Source organism: Emydura macquarii, unplaced genomic scaffold (assembly GCF_026122565.2).
Source record: "Emydura macquarii macquarii isolate MOO-44397 ecotype Brisbane River unplaced genomic scaffold, CSIRO-AGI_Emac_v2 contig_1947, whole genome shotgun sequence".
Classification (NCBI taxonomy): domain Eukaryota; kingdom Metazoa; phylum Chordata; order Testudines; family Chelidae; genus Emydura; species Emydura macquarii.
Genome location: NW_027132084.1, coordinates 1141545 through 1161680, shown reverse-complemented (window position 1 = coordinate 1161680; position 20136 = coordinate 1141545). Strand labels below are relative to the sequence as shown.

The 20136-nt window shown below is 43.6% G+C and overlaps 1 protein-coding gene across 2 annotated transcripts in view; it reads right to left on the bottom strand.

Annotated features, from left to right (window-relative positions):
- Positions 1 to 20136, bottom strand: part of DENND3 (DENN domain containing 3) — a 76352-nt gene that overhangs the window by 9409 nt on the left and 46807 nt on the right. For both annotated transcript variants that reach the window (XM_067558328.1, XM_067558329.1), the window contains exons 11-18: positions 19822 to 19925; positions 19305 to 19486; positions 17120 to 17638; positions 15722 to 15981; positions 14894 to 15064; positions 12103 to 12232; positions 7835 to 7942; positions 4121 to 4260 (exon numbers count right to left, since the gene is read on the bottom strand). In XM_067558328.1, the coding sequence (XP_067414429.1) occupies positions 4121 to 4260; positions 7835 to 7942; positions 12103 to 12232; positions 14894 to 15064; positions 15722 to 15981; positions 17120 to 17638; positions 19305 to 19486; positions 19822 to 19925 (1614 nt within the window). The remainder of the gene's footprint in view (positions 1 to 4120; positions 4261 to 7834; positions 7943 to 12102; positions 12233 to 14893; positions 15065 to 15721; positions 15982 to 17119; positions 17639 to 19304; positions 19487 to 19821; positions 19926 to 20136) is intronic.

Sequence of the window (20136 nt, the reverse complement as noted above, 5' to 3'; positions counted from 1 at the left end):
GTGTTTGGGGGGGCTTAAAATTTGTAAAACTCAGATCTTGGATGAAACACACTACAGAAGCTCAAAGTATGATACATTTCTTTCTTACATAACAGAGGCTCTTCATTTTGTATAAAGTGTACTTCTTTCTTCAATTAGAACGGAAACATTTATTTAATTTTTTAACTCGAAATAGCAGCAGAATGTTAAACAAAGTTCTGAAATAACGTACTTGTTATTTCCCACATTAATACACCTTGTGATAAAGTCTCGCATTGCAAGATTCCAAGCTTGAACCCAGCCCAGGTCTGTAATTGTTAAGCTTCCTCTAACATTTCATGACCTATGCAAAATGAGTGGTGGTCTCAGTTCAGATTCTAGTGGACTAAGGGGGAAATTCTGGCCCGCTGAAGTCAATGGCAAAACTGCCATTGGCTTCAGGGGGGCTAGGATTTCATCCAAGATGTTTATAGAAATGCACATTTTACAACACTGCAGCTAACCTGAGTTTACAGATGATTTGTATCACTAGATCTGTGAAAAGCAGCCAGAGCATACCACTGAATCTGGTCCAAAGTTTTTGCCAAATTTAGCCATATTACAAAATGCATGCGTCTTACAGGGAAGAAACTAAACCACAAGGTCTAAAGGATTAAATAGAGTAACAACTTAGGAAGGTTTCAGAGGCTGAAAGGATTTATAAAAAGAAAAAGATTAATATTATAATGGCATCATTTTAAAATCTACTATTTTCTAAAAGACGTTTTATTGAATTTTTTCATAATATAACAAAACATACTAACCCAAAAAATCATAACACCTACTAATCTTTACTGCATCCATCAGAGCACAGCAACATCCTCTAGCTGCCTAGGAGGAGGACCCCACTGCAAACATTTTTCCTCTTCCTCCTTCCTTGTTACCCTCAGACCCCTACAGCTCCCACCAGCTTTACCTACTCCTCTTCCCCTCTCCATGCCAATCTGCTGCTCCTCCCACCAGCACAAACCCAGACTCCGTATCCCCACTCATCTTCTTCCTCCTCCTCCTCACCTCTGGTGACATCTGCCCCAGCCCTGGCCCTCCCCTCCATTCCCCATCCACTCCATCTTCCACTCCCAACCCTGCCACCACGTTGCACCCTCTTGTGCCCCATTTCTAACCTCATGCCCATCCCCTTGCTTACCCCTTCTCCCTTCTCTTACTGGCTCTGGAATACCTACTCCATCTCTAAAAAGATCTCAGCCATCTACAGCCTCTTCATAACTCGCTCCCTCTAGCGTCTGGCTCTCACAGATACTTGGATCTCTTCATCTGACACTGCCTTTGTAGCTGTCCCTTCTTAGGGAGGCGTCACCTCTTTTCACACACCCCACCCTGGGTCAGAATGTGGTGGAGGTGGGTAGGCTTCTCCTTTCCCATGCCTGCCAGTTTCAACCCATCCCACTCTCCCTTCCCAGGCTTTCCCTTCTTTTGAGCAGCACTGCATCTCCTCTCCACCTGCATGCTGTTATCCTCTACCATCCACTGAATTGCTCCTATCATCCTTCCTCTCGGATTTAGTCTCCTGACTCACACTCTTCTTCTCCTTGAAATTTCCCACTCATCCTTGGTGACTTCAAATTCCATACTGATGACTTATACAACCTCTCAGCGATACCTCACCTCGTCCTTTGATCTGAATCAACTGTCCCAGTCAACAAAAGGACCATTCATTTGACTTAGTCTTCATCCAAGCACTGCTCTCTCTAATCTCTCTATGGTGAGTTCTGCCTCTCAGACCATCGCCTGGTTTCTTTCAACATTGCCCGTCAGCTCCCCCAATGACCTTCAAGGTAGCCTTTCTGTGTCTTGCAGTCCATCAGCATTGATGACTTCTTGTCTGCTCTCTGCCCTCTCTCCTTCCTGCCCGTTCTTCCTTTTGTTCCATTGATACAGTTGTTGATTCTCTCCATGTCACTCTCCTCCAGTTACAATTCTTTTGTCCCTTTCCCATCTCAAGGTCCACTCTACCAACACCTCAGCCCTGACTTATTCTTAACATCTGCTTTTTCTGCTCCTGGTCTCGCACTGCGGAGTATCTTTGATGGAAATCTCATGACCAGGCTGCCTTCCTCAACTATATATTCATTCTCCTCCTCCTCCACTTCTTCCATCTTCCTAGCTAAAAAACTCTACTTCTCCAACTTAACTGAATCCCATGCCTGCAATTTCAGCTGCCTTTTTGCCATGTTTGACGCACTCCTCAAACCCACCCAACCTCTTGCATCCACTCCTCTCTGTGCATAGAATCTTTCTTTCGTCCAAGAGAAAATTGACAAAATACAAAATGATCTTCCCCGTCCTCAACTTACGTTTCCCCTCACCTCATGCAACTCTCTCCTCTTTCTCCCGTTACAGATACAGAAGTTCCTTGGTGGCTCTTCTCCAACTCCTCCACTTACCCCAGTGACCCAACCCCACCCCACCCCATCCCCTTGCACCTACTCTCTTCCCCTCCTTTTCTCTTCTCCTTAACCTCTCATTACCAGTGATCTCTGGCTCTTTCCCTTCACCATACAAGCATGATCTAGTCTCTTCTATTTTAAAAAACCCACCATTGAGCCCACTTGCCTCACCAACTAACACTGCATCTTCCTTCTTCCTTTCATCTGTAAGCTCACTGAATGCGCTGCTCATAGTCTAGAGTTCCTCTCCTCCAATTCCATCCTTGGTCCTCTCCAATCAGGCTTCTGCCCTCTGCACTCCACTGAAACTGTTTGCCAAAGTCTCTAATAATCTTTTCCAAGACAAAGTTCAGAATCAGCATGCCAGCCTCATCCTCCTTGAACTGTCGGCCTCCTCTGACCGAATCAACCATGATCCTCTTCTTGAAATCTTGTCCTTCTTTGGCTTCCATGACTCTCCTCTCCTGCTTCTCCTCACCTCTCAACATGCTCCTTCAGTGTGTCCTTCTTAGGATCCTCCCCATCCCCCTCCAACTTTCCATGGGGGTTCTTCAGGGCTCCGTCCTTGGTCCCCTTCTCTTCTCCCTCTATACCTTATCTCTGGGTAATACCAGAAACTCAAATTCAACTATTGTCTTTATGCTGATGATTTACAGATCTCTCTCTTTACCCCAAACTTGTCTCTGTCTTTCCAAACTAAAATCGTGTCCTGTCTCGCTGACATCTCCTCATGGATGTCTAGCCAACAGCTCAAGATCATCATGACTCAAAACAGAGCTCTGAATCTCTCCCTTCCTACCCATTCCCCAATCATTGCAAACATCACACAGGCCCATAGCCAGGGTGTCATCTTTGAGTCAGACTTCTCTCTAGGTGCTCATATCCAGGCTATGTGTAAATCCTGAGGTTTATCCTTCTGCGGGCCATCTCTAAAACACATCCTTTCCTAACCATCCACACAGCTCTCAATATCTCACATCTATATAACTTTAACTTCCTTCTTTCGGGCCTGGACAATACAAACTTGCCCTACTCCTATCCATTCAGAATGTTGCTATGAAGATCCTTTTCCTAACTTGTCGCTTTGACCATGTTATCTCTCTTATTGCTTCATTCCAGTAGCTCCCTCTTCTCTATCACATCACACATAAGCTGTTTGTCTTCACTTTCAAGGCCCTTCCCAGCCTATCCCCACCCTATCACCTCTCATTCATTATAGAGAGGTCAATTCCCCTTCCAATCAGTCCATGATAACAGCCTCCATTGCCCACTTGTTAAATATTCAAACAAGCATATTTGTGCTCTCTCTCTCATGCTACCCCACAATAAACTCCCTGTAAGCATCCACAGAGGTAAAAAACCCTCCTTAAAATTCTCCTTTGCCAAAATGCCTTTTAAAAAAAAACTCTTCACAACTGCTAGACTGCTGGCGTAATGAGACTACTGCTATCACACTGACCACTACTGTCCCATTGTTTTCTTGTACTCTCCTATCTGTGTGTATCCATCTGTTGTAGCTTATTTTATACTTAAATTGTAAGCTCTTTGGGGCAGGAATCGTCTTTTGGTTCTGTGTTTGTACAGTGTCTGGCACAATTGGGTTCTGATCCATGACCAGGGCTCCTAAGTGCTATGGTAATACAAATAATTAATAATAATAACAACTGTAATACCTATACACTAGTCTCACTCACCAGTTTAGAACTGCCCACTTTAAAACAGTGTTGCTGAATAGTCCAGGTAGATGCATCAAACACAATCACCTTTCCCTCACTTAAAGCACACCATAACTTTGGATGGGCATCTCCAAGTCTATCCGCTGCATCAAGGTGCCCTTGTATTGGGGAGAAAAAAGGAACAAACAGTATTATCAGCTACATTTGAAAACATCTGGAAATGTTATTAAGCAGTATCAAGCTACATTAGGTAGCTACTGAGCTGCAACCACTGCATACCATGTTGACTATAAGCATTTCACTGTACCTTGTGCTCCCCCATATCTGCTTATTGAGTCCACCTGTTATTTTGCATCTCATACATGTAAGCAATTCAGAGCATGGATCATCTTTTTATTGTAGATTTGTAAGGCACCTAGCATGCTCAAGCCCTGAACCCTGACTGGGGCATCTAGTTACTACTGCAATATACCTACTAGTATTGGTATACCTACTAGCCTATTGGTTTCCGGCTAAAATCTGAAGTGTTACATTTTGACTTATAAACCTTTAAAAGGCCTGGGAGCTGCCAACTTGCAAAAATGCTTCTTTCCCTGAATTGTACTGCCACATCTGCAGACAAAAGCAGCTCCAAATGGAAGCCCCTCAGTATAAACAGAGGGTGCCCTTGACTTTGGAACTTATTCTCCCTTCTGGTTTCAAATAGCCTGAGTTTGCTGACCTTCAGTACATGCTGCAAAGCCCATCTATTTACCAACCTTTAGTGGGTGCAGGCATCACAAAGGCTAGGATTTGTGGTAAAGCTGGGGTATAACCTGGGTCTGAATTAATCTTTGATTGGGTTGTTTTATGGGTTTGTTTCGTCAAGGGTCAGGAGACGGCTCATTTAGTCTTTTAGGAGGACTGTATTTTTAATTTATGGCAATTGTGCTTAGAAGTGGGGGAGATAGGTACTTTTTTATTATATGCAGGGCTGGTAGCACCACTTATTATTAAGATTGCTTGACACTTCCCATTATAGGACCTGTTTCAGTTGCTTATAATTTCGCCAAACTGGGCTGAAATTTGGTCTGCTGGGTGCCTGCCTCAGGCTGAATTTTTTTGGAAAATTTCAGCCAAAATAGTACAGCTGTTTCCAAGAATGAGGCTAGGAAAAAATTGTTGTTTTATCCATGTTAAAAAAAATTATGATCTTTTCTTTGAAAAGCTCTACCGCCTCCATGCTTTGGAGCAGGAACTTGAAATTGAAAGGCAAGGAAAGGCCTTTCTGTCGGGGGGGTGCCTTTTGCTTTCCCTGTGAAAATCCGTCCACATTTGGCCAAATTATAAAGACATGCTGAGTGAGACTTAGAATTTTAGCAGTAAAAGTCCATGAATCTACTGTCCTGATTGGGCAGGCCCTGCCTGGAGCTGAGCAAGACTTTTCCTGCAATTACAGCTGTGGACAGCTGCAAGCAGTGTTGGGTCTGGGCACCAGAATCGAGAAAAGTAGACTGTCTCTCCTGAGTTTTCATTGACCCCTCTACTGTGCCCAGGAAGCCTAAAGAAAGATGCATGACCTGAATGCAGAAAGGACAAGAGGCAGACCTGCAGGGAGAGGTAAACTGGGACTGGCAGTGGAGGGAGAGACTGGGGGTGGGGTGGGGTGCTCGAGTCAGAGGGGGGGAGAAAGACTATGTGACTAATGGGGTGTTAGTAGCAATGCACACCATAATGCTGCTGTGTAACTTCCTGTGTGGATGCAAACTAAAATGTCCTCTTCAAACAGGACTATGTTAACATGAATGAGGGATCTTTGCGTTCACACCTATATCGCCCACACAGGGGAGTTACAGCACAGCATTTTGGTGTGCATTGCTATACACACCCATATAGTCCACACTGCTGGGCAGGGCAGACAAGCCCAAAGATTGGATGAGGAGCTGGGGGTGTTTGGGATTGGCTGTGCAAAGAGTCTGGAAGAGTGAGCCAGAGGGGAGGAGGGCAGGGGATATGGAAATTGAATTAGGACCCCAGGGAGGGAGGCCATGGTGGGGAGGAGAGACACAAATTCAAAGAGGAGCTGGGAAGAGGGAACTGGGACTGGCTGGAGAAGGAAATTGGGAATAGAAGCTGAGGAGCTGAGAGTGGGACTGACTAAGTGAGAAGTATGGGATTGGGATAAGGAGAGAGGGGTAGGAAACAGGAGTGGGAGAATTTGGAAGAGACATGGCAGAAGGGGTCACGCTTCAGGGGGAAGGAGCAGAAGAGTCTGTGCCCCTAGAATACAGTCCCCTGCTCCAGAGCCTGGAATGGAACCCAAGATCCCTGAGTCTCACCTTTCCTCTGCTATCAGCAAATATTTGTGAAATCCACTGGCAAAATGTCCAATCCCCCTCTAGTGCTGGTCCACATGGAGGATGACAACTTACTACTGATATCAGTTACTCTATTAGCTCAACTGGCAGAAATCTGGGTTGTGGAGCTAATGATGACCCGTGTGGGTGTCAATATGATGCCATATGATGGAATTTCATTTTTGTAGTTTGCTTTTTAAAAAAGCTAGAAAATTACATACAAAAAACTACAGTAAAAACATTAAGGTTACAACATTAAGCACTCAAATGTTAGTATATGCCAGAATTAAGGTTGCCTGTCCCCCTTCTGCAAAATGATACAATCTTTAATAAGATCACATTTTTCCCCCACGACATTTGCCACTTTCAATGCACAAAACAGACCTGCTCTGGGGATGAATAAGATTTATATAGTGAAAGAGACTCTTGTCTGTAGAAACTCTGTTGTATTTGTTGCAGAAGTTGGAAGGTGTGCAGTGAATGAGGCACCCCTGCCTCAGCAACAGAGTTTTATGTGATGCTAGTCAAGTCACTTAAACCAAACTTTTCATTGGTGGTCATGAACTGTGTGTTCCTCATTTTCTGCAGGCCTGACTTGAGACTCTGGATCTGATGGGGTATTAACTGGTGTCCACTACAGTTCACCAATTCATACCATACGTACACATCTGTCTATAATGTGTACGGAAACAAACTGCATGATCATCAGGGACTCCAATTTGAGTGACATATACCAGAGGTCTCATGCCACCAGTACTAAAACATCCTGGGAATTTCTAAATGTTATAGATGACAATTTCCTAACTGAAAATGTGTGCCAACATGGGCAAATTCTATATTAGACTCGTCAAGGCAGATAAAGAGGAACTGACCACAGAACTAAAAATTAATGGTAGTGTAAGGTACATGTGATCATGACTTGATCACATGTATAACGTGCAAACAGAATAAAATCCAGACCGGTAATATATACATTTGGTGCTTTAATACGGCCATTTTCACAAATCTGAAAACAATTGAGACAAATCAGCTGAAAGAAAGAATTTAATCAGAAAAATGTGAATGATAAATGGGAATTGTTTAAGAACACTGTACTAGACACCCAAAAAGCCAGTCCCACAATTGAGGGAGAAGGCCTTCCTGGTTAAAAGACGACTGGTTTGGAAGGGAAGTGAAGCCAGCTATTAAAAAATTCACTTTTGAGTACTTGATCTTCCAACCTTAATAATATTCTTTAATGTAGTGTTTTGTGTGCAGTATTTTATAGACACACAAAACATGCCATAACAGCAGCAACATCAGCCTACCCCCTCTACAGGTCATAGTACCATGTAATTTTATGCTTTGCATCTCATTTAAAGTGGATGAATTTCAAGAAACAACTGTATCACGGTACCTGGTGTATAGAGCAAGACGTCTACTGCTTGCGGAAAAGTCTCATCAGCTGAGGGATTAATCTTGTGCTTTAGTGTTTCTGATGTAGTTTTGGGGACCATCATGGGCACTGAAACAAAGACATTTTACAAGTTACAAAACGGTACAAATTTAAGCCTGAAATTATATATATAAGCCTGAAATTACTGTAACTGGAGATTCTTCGAGATGTGTGGTCCCTATTCAGATTACAGACATGGGTGCGCATGCACGCCATGCGCTGGAACTGTTTGTAGTAGTGTCAGTCGCCCTACACACGTATCACACATTGTCCGCATGGCGCGTCTGAGGCTTTAAGAGGCTGGGTGGGTCGATGTCACTCTAGATCCCTCTTACCAGCAAGCAATGGAGCCTGCAGCAGAGGGTATGGGGGGCTGGGTATTGGAATACAAATAGGGACCTCACATCTCGAAGAACCTCCACTTACAGTAATAGCCTCCTTTTCTTCTTTGAGTGATGGTCCCTATGTGGATTCCAGACATGGGTGAGTAACCAGCAGTGATCAGCGAGGAAGGTGGGTGCGAGGACTTGCAAGAAGTCAGTCTGTAGGACGGCACAGCTGACTGCCACATCTGCCACCGCTGCTGAGGCGATGGCGTAGTGAGCGGTAAAGGTGTGGACGGAGGACCATGTGGCTGCCTTACAAAAGCCCTTCCATGGTACGTCTGTCAGGAAGGCTGGCGTGGCAGTATGCGCCCATGTGGAGTGGGCCATGACTCCCGAAAGTGGAGGAACATGAGTGAGGGCATAGCATTCCTCAATGCAATGAGAGATCCATTTAGAAAGGCATCGTGAGGGGAGGGCATGGCCCCGGCAGCGTTCTGTCATGGCAAGGAAGAGTCTGGGCAAGGCACAGAATGCGCTGGCAATAAAAGGCATGGGCCTGGCAGAGAGAATGCAGCATTTTCGCTCTGGGGGAAGTGTGCTGTTTGACGTAGAAGAAGGGATGGTGGATGCATTGGTTGAAGTGGAACAGAGAGGCCAACTTGGGGAGAAATCTGAGGTGCAGGTACAGGGAGACTATCTTTGTGGAAGACAGTAGAGGGTGGGTTGGCCATCTTGGCTGCCAGCTTGCTAACCCACCTCGCCGAGGTGACGGCCACCAAGAAGATGACCTTCACAGAGAGGTGGGTGAGACAGCAGGTCACGAGAGGTTCGAAGGAAGGCTTAGTGAGGGCAAAAAGAACCAGATTCAGGTTCTAAGAGGGGGTAGGTTTCTGTACTGACAAGAAGGCATTGAGTAGGCCACAAAGGAAGCAGGCAATGGTCGGGTGAGTGAAGACAAAAGGAATTGTCCACGGGGGGAAGGAAGGCAGTGAGTGCTGCCAGCTGAACATAGACAAAGGAGCGGGTGAGGCCTGACAGCTGAAGGTGAAGAAGATAGTCCAGGAGAATGGGAATGGAGATGGAGCCCCAAGGGTAATGGTGGCAGTGCGCTCAGGTGGTGAAGTATCACCATGTTGCTTGGTAGCAGGTCATGGTACTGGTAGACAGCCATCTGCTGTGTGTGAGAATGTGGCGCACAGGCGTGGAGCACACCCTGTCTACATGTGAACCCCATCCAAATACCAAGCCATAAAGGTGGAGTGGGGCTGAATTGGGGTGCTGCAGGTGACCTTTTGCCTGTGTGAGGAGATCTGGAAGGATGGGAAGACAGATCGGGGTGCAAGCAGAGAGGTGAAGGAGATCAGTGAACCAATATTGGCGAGGCCAAGAGGGGCTATCAGAATGAATGTCACGCAATCCCCCCTTACCCCTCTTGCGGCATAGCTATGTGCTCAAAGAAGTGAGGATGGTGAAACAGTCTATCAGGAGAAAGGTTCAGCCCATGAGAGAGTCCAGGCATGCCACAATGAATGTGAGCGTATGGGTGGGGATGAGAACTGACTTGTCCTCAATGATACAGACACCCAGACCGGCGAGGAGAGCGCAAAAGATCTGGATAGTGGGGAGGAGGCGATTGCGCAATGGCACAACGAGGAGCCAGTGGTGCAGGTAAGAAAACAGGGTAAGTGAGACAGCTCATGTGGAGTACCCGGAACTGAAAATAAGAGTGTGCCACCATGAAACGGAGCCACTTCCGATGAGCCATGTGGATGCCAACATGGAAGTAGGCACCCTTCATATAGAAAACCGCAAACCAGGCCCTGGTGAGTACGGTGGGACAGGAGAATGAGAGGGAGCATGACCATCTGGTATACGGGGAGATTTTGATAGACCAGGAAAAGGACCAGGAATCACATGATAGCAACAAATTTGATAGTGTAATATTGACTAACAGCAGCCGAACTTAGTAGGCCTTTCTGCAGGCCTGTGCAGCCTTGGCATGACTAAGCGGGGAGGGGAGCCTCTTCCTCAACCTTTGCCTGACCCTGCGCCCCCTCCCTGATGCTCTGGTGGATGTGCGGGGATCTGTGTTTCAGGAAAAGACCAATAAGCTTATTTCTGCATGCCCTCTGGGAGATGTTTATCCAGGCCTCAAGATATGCAGATTCTGTAGGAACACATCTAGTTAAGTAAATACTCTGGCGACCTGAGGTCTAGCTTTTGAAACTTTTTTTCCCCTCTTTCTTGACCTGTTATCGTCTACTAACAAGGATAAATGGTGGGGGTAAAAGTATAGCTTTAAAGTAAGAACACTCTCGTGTTGTGCTTGAGCCTAAGTAACGTCTAGCTTTATAGTAACAGCACTGTTGTGTTACACTGTTTCTACCAGTCCATCTATCGGCTGGATGGCCGTGTCTCCATTTGGCTTATTTCCTGACACCACCTCGCACAAAGTAAAGTTACCCCAAACTTTGGGTTGGCAGAACCCCGGGTAACACCAGAACTGGAATTTGCATACGGATTATTTCAGCAACCAGAGGTCCAGAATGGGGCAGTGTCCGCTCCCCTTTTTCAGCACGAGGAAATAAGGGGAATAGGACCCACGGCCATGGTAACTATGAGGGACGCATTCTATGACGTCCTTCCGGACGAGGGTACCCACTTCCTCTTGGAGGAGGTCATGGTGGGGAACAGTAGCATCAACTCGGCTGTAAGCAGCAGCAGAGACAAGCAGCCCAGGGTATGTGGAATTGGGCGCGAGAGTCCAGAGGAGCCCGGTCACATCAACAGCGCAGGCGGTGAAGGCAGCAGACCGCTGGCTATGGCCAGAGGTGGCACCTGCAGCTCATGGTGGTGCTTCAACTTATGCTCCGTGTGGGGCTTCTTAGAGAATGCACAGCAGCTGGGTTGATCACCTGACCTGGTGCAGCTCAGGGAGGCAACACTGCTTTTAGGGAACTGCCCTTATGCCCATGGTCATGCTTCTTGTATACACGGTGGAGCTTGTGCAGTTGCAGCAGTACCGTGGGTGCTGGTGCATGGGAAGAAGCTGGGAGGGCGCTCACTGGCAGTGACCATCACCACTCCGATGGATCTGTTGGTCCCAGGTCCAACTGCAAGGCACATTGCCTCTGCAAACATCTGCTGGAGGAGGCTAAGTTCTCTGGCTTCCTAAGAAAGCAGGAACGGGTGATGACGTAGGCTTCGCTGAGGCAATATAGGCAGCGTTGGTACTTGTCGCTCAGAGGGAAGGAACATGGGTACTAAGCACAGCTTTGAAACCAGCTTGCCAGGGCACCGTCCCTGGGAGGGTAGGGGGACCACCCTGCGAGGGGAAGAAGTCCAATGGGAAGCCTAACTAACAACTGGGTAACTAAGTTGAGTGTGCAAGTTACATACAAAAAGCAGGAACGGACAGGAGTTCTCTTAGCAAGCTAAGAACACTCAGGAACAGGGGTTCCGACTCTGGCCATGTGGTGGTAAGAGGGAACTGGAGTGGCGTTGACCCACACACCCTCTTAAAGCCTCGGATGTACCACAGACACTACTACAAACAGTTCCGGCTCTGGCGCATGGCGTGCATGCACAACCACATCTGTAATCCATATAGGGACCATCCATCACTCAAAGAAGAAATTAATTTTAAGATAAATCTGCACCATTTATTCAGATTATGAGATTAAAGTGTTAAAATTTTGATTTAATTTAAAACAGTGCCTTGTGAGAAAATATTCTATATAGAATGTGAAAGGATGTATCTGGGCCAACCATTTGCACAGTATATCAGATTTCAGCTTGTTAGAAACAACCCTTTGAATACAGACAGGAGTTGGAAAGAAGAAGTTGAAGCAGACTTAATTACAATGGCAGCAGAAGTGCACCCCTGAAGCATATGTAACTGACCTTCATTCTTCATCTTGTCAAAGTAAGATAGTTTGGAAGCAGCATAAATGGTTTTGGAGGACTGCAGTGCACCAACTACAGCATCCATAAGGAGGACATTGGTCAGAGCTTGCTGAATATATTGAGGATCCTAAAAATGAAAAATCTTATTTTAGTTCATGTACTAATATAACGTCTCCTACATAGTCCCATTCTCTATACTCACAAGAGAGCTCTCTCAGTACTATTAGAAGCACACACTACACCTAGGGCAGTGTCTGCCTTCTATGCCACATCGGTTCTAGCCAACTACTGCCCAGTGTCAACCATTCTATTCCTGAGGAAGCTGACAGAGAAACTACCCAAAAGCCAAATTCAAACTCATTAAATTGAAGCTGTTATTCTATACCTGGCCCAATCTGGATTCAGGCGAGGACATCGATCTAAAACTGTTTTAGTGACAATGATGGATCGGCCACCTGCTATCAGTGGATACAGAACAGACATCCGCTCTCATCCTTTCGGAGCTCACTGAAGCTTTCAACACTGTTGAGTGTAAGATACTGCTGCCTCACCTGAAAGAAGTCACAGAGGTCCAAAGGTAATGTGCTACAATGGGCTGAGAATCCTTCCTGGAGGGATTTACCCAAGGAGTAGTAATGGGAACGTGCAATTCCACCAGTAGCCACCTCACTTGTGGAGTCCCACCAAGGATCAATTCTCTCTCCAGTCCTAGTCAACATCTCTATGCAGCACTAGGTGAACTGGTCAGCTGACATGGACTCAAGTGGCAACAATATGCAGATGACACACAGCTCTACAGATCCTTCACTACATCTGACCACACCACTACCATCAAGATAGCCCAGTGCTTGGGTGAGATCTGCTTATGGATCAAGAATAGCTGGCTGAAGCTCAATCCAGGCAAGACAGATGTGATGCTGGTGGGCAGAAGAAAGCATTCTGAAGTTTGTAACCATCATACAGTCTCATTTGGTTGAAAGCACACCTGCACTTGGTCAGTTCACTCCATAATTTAGGAGTATTCTTGGATTCCTCACAGATGCTAAGCTTTCACATACCAGCATCTGAAAGTAACGTTTTCTACCATCTCTATTTGGTTTGCCATCCTGGCGAACAATGACTTTGCCTCAGTTATTCACACCTTAATCACTTCTCAGCTGGAGAACTACAAGCAAAGCAATATACTTGGTCTTGAAGCCTTCAGAGCTTGGAAAATTAACTGGTACAGAACACTGCAGCACATCTCTTCAGCAACACTAACTACCGTAAGCTCATAACACCTGTCCTCTGCTCTCTACACCAGCATCTCATTGAATACAGAATTAAGTTCAAGGCATTCATTGCTTTAGTAGCCTGGGCCAGGATATCTAAAAGAGCTATTATAGCTCCAGGATAGAATCCATGGTCGACAGCTTTTCTCCTCTGACACAATGGAATGTTCTACAAACTTGTTTGTGAAAGGGCAGAGCTTTCTCAGGGGCTGGCCTCAAACTGTGAAATGAACGCCCACAGAAGTTCCATCACAAACCATCATCTTCTACTGTAAGTGCTAAGTGCATTTCTTTGCCCGTGCCTTCTCTAACAAACATACAGCAATGTATGTGGGCATTATATGTATAAACATAATTTTAAACAAACCACTACACTGCACACACTTCTCCCCTTAGAGAGAATAAATACATGACAGATGTTGTTCATGTTGCTTTATGCACTACTGGAAAGTCTCATCATATTACAGTAATGTGTGCAATACAGGAACCTATACAGACTTGAATAGAAACCATCCAGAACAGTTCCAGAGCTGCACACACACTTATTTCTACTGTTAAAATTAGATAAAAACAACTTTGAAATCTATCCCGATCTTACCAGATACACCATTTTCCACTTTTCTTGTGCCATCCCCCATGTAATGGAAAGTTAAATTGTACTGTAATGTAGATGGCGCCATATGTAACATACTTTGCCTGAGCTGGTAATAACTAGAGCCAGGAGTGCATTAAAGGATCTTATGGATGACACCTTTCTGGCATCTAGCTCCCAATAAAGGAAAATCTGTAGCCAGTCCATATCTTGTACAAGAGCCTAACCTGCCAGTACCAGCCCTGCAACCTACCAAGTACAAGAAGTACATGACACCTCATCATACATTTTTAGGCAGGAATTGGACCAATGTCCCAGACTTACAAGAAAGGAAAATTAGTAGGTACAATAAAATAAAATTTCCCATGACCAGCCCCCAGCATGCTAAATTGTGCACAAGACTGTGTCTCTGTAAGCAGTAAGAGAAAGCAAGTGCAGGAATCTGTGTTAGCCCATCTACTCAGAGGATTCAGGACCACGGAGTCCATGCATGGTAAAAAGTCCTCTCACCATGTGACCTTTCACAATAATGAGCCAAGCAAAAGGAGGAAAATTTTCTATTACGGCCACCATTTCACACTTTACTGACTTGTGAAAAAAATGGGGGGGGGGTGTCACAAACAAAAAATTTACTTTGCACATTTATTTTGACAACTGTATTTTAAATGATTTCTTCTTAAATTATAGTACTTCAAGCAGTACTATAGTAAAAAACAGAATCATGTTTTACTAAATCTTGCCTGTATTTTTTGCCATATGAGACCTCTCTATATTGCTTTTTTATTCATTCTTTGCTGAAAAGTGGAAAATAAATTTCCAGGTTTTTATGTGGACTCCAAAATACAGGAGGTAGAGAAAAAATTGTATGATGTTTTATAAAGAATTATTACAAACAGCTCAAGGAGCAAAGTAATAATATTTATACCTTGTGATCATCCGCCATTTTCTTCCCAGCCCACATCTCTTTCACCATCAAGTGCCAAAGATCACACTCTGTCTTAAGGTTAGCTTCAAAGACTTCCTTTTTGGACACAGATTTAATCCTCAGAGTGGGTATTCTCAGAAGGAGGAAAGCTACAGTAGTACTCTTAACATCCTATAAATGTAGAGAAACAAAGAAAATGACAATAGTAGTAAAGCACAGTCATAGACAAGGTGCTGTATTCATTAGGCATGACAATGTCCAATATTTCTAACCAAAACTAATTCTCTTGTTGTGCTAACATACATAAATACCCCAGCAGGATCTCCGGATCAGGGTTTATGAGAACTAAATGTTCAAAGGACGGTTTACGTTTGGGTATATTGCTGAACAGCTGGAGAGCTAAGACTATTGCTGATTGTACAAAATGTGCTCATTTTACTGTTACCCATGCCATTCTCACTCCCTATGCCCAATTTGTTTTTTTCATACACTTATATCTTCTCATAAATCCAGTCTATAAGCTCTCTGGGTGACTGTCTCTGTTCTACAGGTCTGTACAGCACCTAGCCCTGTTGGGCTCTGATCCATGAGCAGGGCCAATCAGCACGGAAACACTAGAACCAAAGGCTGAGATGTTTATATACCCACGGATATAATTAGTGATTTTTTTAAAATATATATTCTCTACAATCATCCTTCTTTCTCTTGTATAACATATTCATGAAACTTCTCAGCTTGTGAGAGAGGCTTTGCTACCATGATGGAGTCTTGCATATTATTGTTCACAATCATGTAACAGATCGTAACAAAGAATTACTTCATGCTTACCTCTATATTCCTGAAAGTTGTGATCTCAACATAGCCAGGCCTTCCTTCAGTCAAAAGGAACAAGCGCTTCTGGGTCATTGCTATTTTTCCTACTCCATAATTAGTTTTAACTGAGCAGGATAACTTGTAGACACATTCATTTGTATCTAAATGCTCTATTACAGTGCATGGCAGATTAACCTCTCGAGCCTCTGCTTCTGTTTCTTTCCAATAGTTGTAGAAATCCTTGAATGTTTCAGGGTCAATTTGTTTCTGGTGTCCTTAAAAGTTTTTAAAGGTTATTTATTAATTGAAGCCATTATATGAATTTAAAATAAAAGATATTTTGAGGATATTAAGGGTTAGATTGTGCCTCTGGGAACAGCCTTGAGTAAGGGTTGGAGTGTAAACTGCCAAGAGTAACCCCAGGAGACATTTCAAAGTCAGAATTCCTCCTCTGCTTTCTCTTTGTTCCTGGGAGTAGAAGGAGTACTTTGCTGCTATCTTATACCATGAGTGGGGCCTCACTTCTGGGCTCTGAAGACAGCAGGAAGGGGAGTCTGATCTCCCCTATGCTGCTGGGAGTGCCCCAGCCTGGCCAGGTCTAACAGTTAGGGGCCCCCCGGCTGGGGCACTCCCAACAGCACATGGGAGATCAGACCCATCTCCAGTACCTCCCCTGGCTGCAGGAAGCTCCGGTGCTGCTGGTTCCTGCAGCCAGAGGAGACTTCCCATCTTCCTCGTACTGCTGGGAGCACCCCAGCTGGGGGCCCAAACTGCTAGTCCAGCCAGGCTGGGGAGCTCCAAGCAGCACAGACAAGATTGGACCCATCTTCATCTCCGGATTACGGTAGGACTTTATTTTATTTGTAATCTAAATCAAGATAGTGCCGGCATATAATTGGACAATTAAATGCTAATACAAAAACCAACTGCAAAATCTTCATCCACTGACTACTGTAAAACAGGCTTGCAGACACCATTTAGCATCTGGTGTAGAGTGAGTCAAATGTACTGCACTAAATAAGTTCTCCTGCAATGATCCCAATTTAGAATTGCCAATAAGGTGGAGTTTCATTTTCTGTGGAACTGTTAAAAATTTCACAATTAAATTTCAGTTATCAGTGTTCCCATAAAATGCAGTGGAAATGATAGACTGTGGTAACAATACTTGTGTGTTTACGAAAATTACAAAAACATTTTACTGTGAAAAGTTCTCTGGCATATGGACACGCATACAGATTTAGTACACACACACAAGCTTCTTGCATTGAGAAACATTTGAAAACTTTTTCCTGAAGGCCAAAAGAACCCCCAAACCAGACTAAGACAGAACTCACATCAGTTAACAATAAAAGTATGAAAAACTATTTACGTAGCAAAACAAATGTTCATTAACACAACGTATTTTCTGCTTACCTACTGTTAAGGCATCAAATAGTCGATGTATTGTGTCTGTATCTTTGACAATCCCAGATTCTTGGATTCGCTTCACAAAATCATTCAACTGCATGTGTGTTTTTGGTAATTCAAAATTTTTCACATGGTCGTCTACTTTTTTAACTTCTCTCTGTTTTTCCATCACTTGACTAATCAACCTTTTCAACTCAGGTTTGCGGTCTGCTAGGGAACGTTCAGAAGGAGGCATGGTTTCCACCATCTTCCTCACAAGATCAGTAGGGAAAATTCTTATGTCTGTTTTATATAGATTTTGAAAGTCTGAAAGTGCATCCAGTAGTTTTCCTTGCATCAAACCAATAAGTCCCCGAAGGTAGAAATATCTTGCCAGCAATGCTGAGTTATGTTGTAAGATATTTATAGCTCTAGTGAGATGATTGATAAAATCTGTATAGTAGGCATGAACACACTGACTCATCAGAGGAAAGTAAATTTCTGGGATCTTGAATGTACTAATTGATTTAGATGACAATTTCAGAGCTAAAAAAAAGAAGTAAAGTGCTAGATATAAAAGTGAAGAATGAAAGCCTACAAGTGTCTTCAAACAAGCAATTTAAACAAATAAAATAATCATTCTGCATATCCCAAAATGTGGCCTGCACCCCCAGCAAGGCAATATTTATGCCTGTGAAAGAAATAAAATTGTTCCCCACACATTTCTTGATGCCAGCATAGAACCTGCTTCAGTAGTCCATTCCTATTCAGCAAAACACTTAAGCACATGCTTGACTTCAGGTATACGTTTAAACCCTATTGACTTTGCTGAACAGAGATGACCTTAAGTATGTGCTTAAATATATTTCTAAACTGGACCCAAGGTGGGAAAGGATAAACCAGCATGGTAACTGGTTCAGGAAGCAGCTCCACAGTGACAACAGTTGCAAGATAGCACAATTTTGAGCAGGAAGTCATGGGGGGCATGCACAGAGCAGCCAAAGGTTCAGGACAATTCAAATCATTACTTCATGCCAGCTTTGGTCAACACCTCCTGACTTCTGCTGTGTTTATGTGGAGAGTGTGATGCTGTATAGAAGGGAAGGTGACCGTCTACACTAATATGGTCACCACTGTTGCAAAAATTGTGATAAATCTTGTACTAAGTGTGCCTTGTGAGGTATCATTGGAAAAGTTGTAATCTGCTGAACATTATTATCTTGTAATAATGTGTATATCAACTTTGTGTGTGTGTAGTTATGAAATTTTGATATGTGTTTGTAATCAAACATATTGTGGGTCTGAGAAACGCACACAGGTTAGCTCTTTGGAAATAACCAAGGAGCTGTTAACAAGGGCGTCTGCACGTCATCCCCGAAGACACCCTTCATGGCACGCAAGCAAAGATGCAAGGTAGAATCTGCAGTTCAGATGAAGGATGTATGGCAGATCACATGCTCCATGAAGCGGCCTGACATGTAACACAGCCAAGATTTTTCCAGCAAAAAGGGTCAAAATATAAAAGGAGTGAACAAAAACCTCTAGCCACCTCTTTTCCTATCCCTTCTCTGGTGAATTCTAACTTGGGGAAATTTTGAACAAAATGACTGAGGTCCAAATCTATTTGGGCAACCCAGAGAGAATCATGGAAAACTAGCAGATTTAACATCCCTGCATGATTTTGGACTAGATATTTTAATCCAACTGTAATGTATTTTATCTGCTTTAACCATTTAATAACTCATTTCTTTGTCTTAGTAAATAAATCTTTAGTTAGTTTGCTAAGGATTGGCTACAGCATTGTTTTCGGTGTGTGATCTGAAGTATCCAGTGACCTGGGTAATTGACTAGCCCCCAGGAGCTGGAAGAACCTAATTTGTGGTGAATTTGGTTTAAATAGCCTTTCATCATAAAGTTCAGTTTGTCTGAGTGGTAATATAGGCTGGAGTGTCTAAGGTCTGTCTGAGGAGTGTCTATGGCTGTATGGTAAAACTTGCATAGTGCTCTAGGAGCCCACATTTGTTGTGGGTTTGGTGAAATCCAAGAATATACCACCAGTTTGGGTGTGTCTGCCCCGTTTTCTGACAATCTGACCTGAGATTAGCACTCTCAATTGTGAGCCACACCAGGCACCGTGACAGTGAGCACCCAAGTATTAGCCCATAATGTCAGTACACAAGATACTGTACTTGTTAGATACATTTTTCCTTACCACACTCTGTCTCTGATTTTCGGAGTGATGAAGTCCTAATAGGACTATCATGAGGCTTAATATCTTGTAGATTAGGCATACTTATTACCAGACGTTTACTGATCATATACTGAGGGTTAAATCTTTTAGAAGCCATTCTCTCCACAGGAAGTCTTCTTGGGCTATCACACATGGAATATAATCTGAAGAAAGCAATTTTTAAATTATATTTTACATATATTATACTATGCTTCAGCATAAATGGAGGTAACAAATAGTAATTAATTAGTGTTGTTCTTTTTAGTATTATAGTAGCACCTACCAACTCACAGCACTCTGACCAATGACCAATTTACTGCAGGGCATTTTTATCACATCCTTTTTCAGTAAATTTCATGAAGATGGCTCATCAATTACCTAGAAACTTACTTATATATAGGACATGATCCTAAATCGCTAACATTCTAAGAGATTTTTGCCATTGATTTCACTGGAAACAAAATCAAGTCCATGGCAAACCGTAGTGAGAAAATTTTACCTAGCTTCTTCGGACTGAGTACTCAGCTCGAGTCGGGCAAAAGCATCCATCCTTCTATTCAGACGAGCTTTAAGAAAAGAGTGAAATATATAGGTCTCCAACACCTGCAATACACAACAGCAAACTGATATTAATTGTTGATTATATACAAGTATACATTTTTTTATTAATAGTCTTCATCCACTTTTACTGACCTAATAGAATTAAATGCAAAAGCCTATAGGAATGCAGTGTTAAGGTTGCACAATTAAAAATCACAAAAGTCAAGAAAAGGAAAACTTAAAATTCCAACAGCAACATCAAGTTAACGTCATT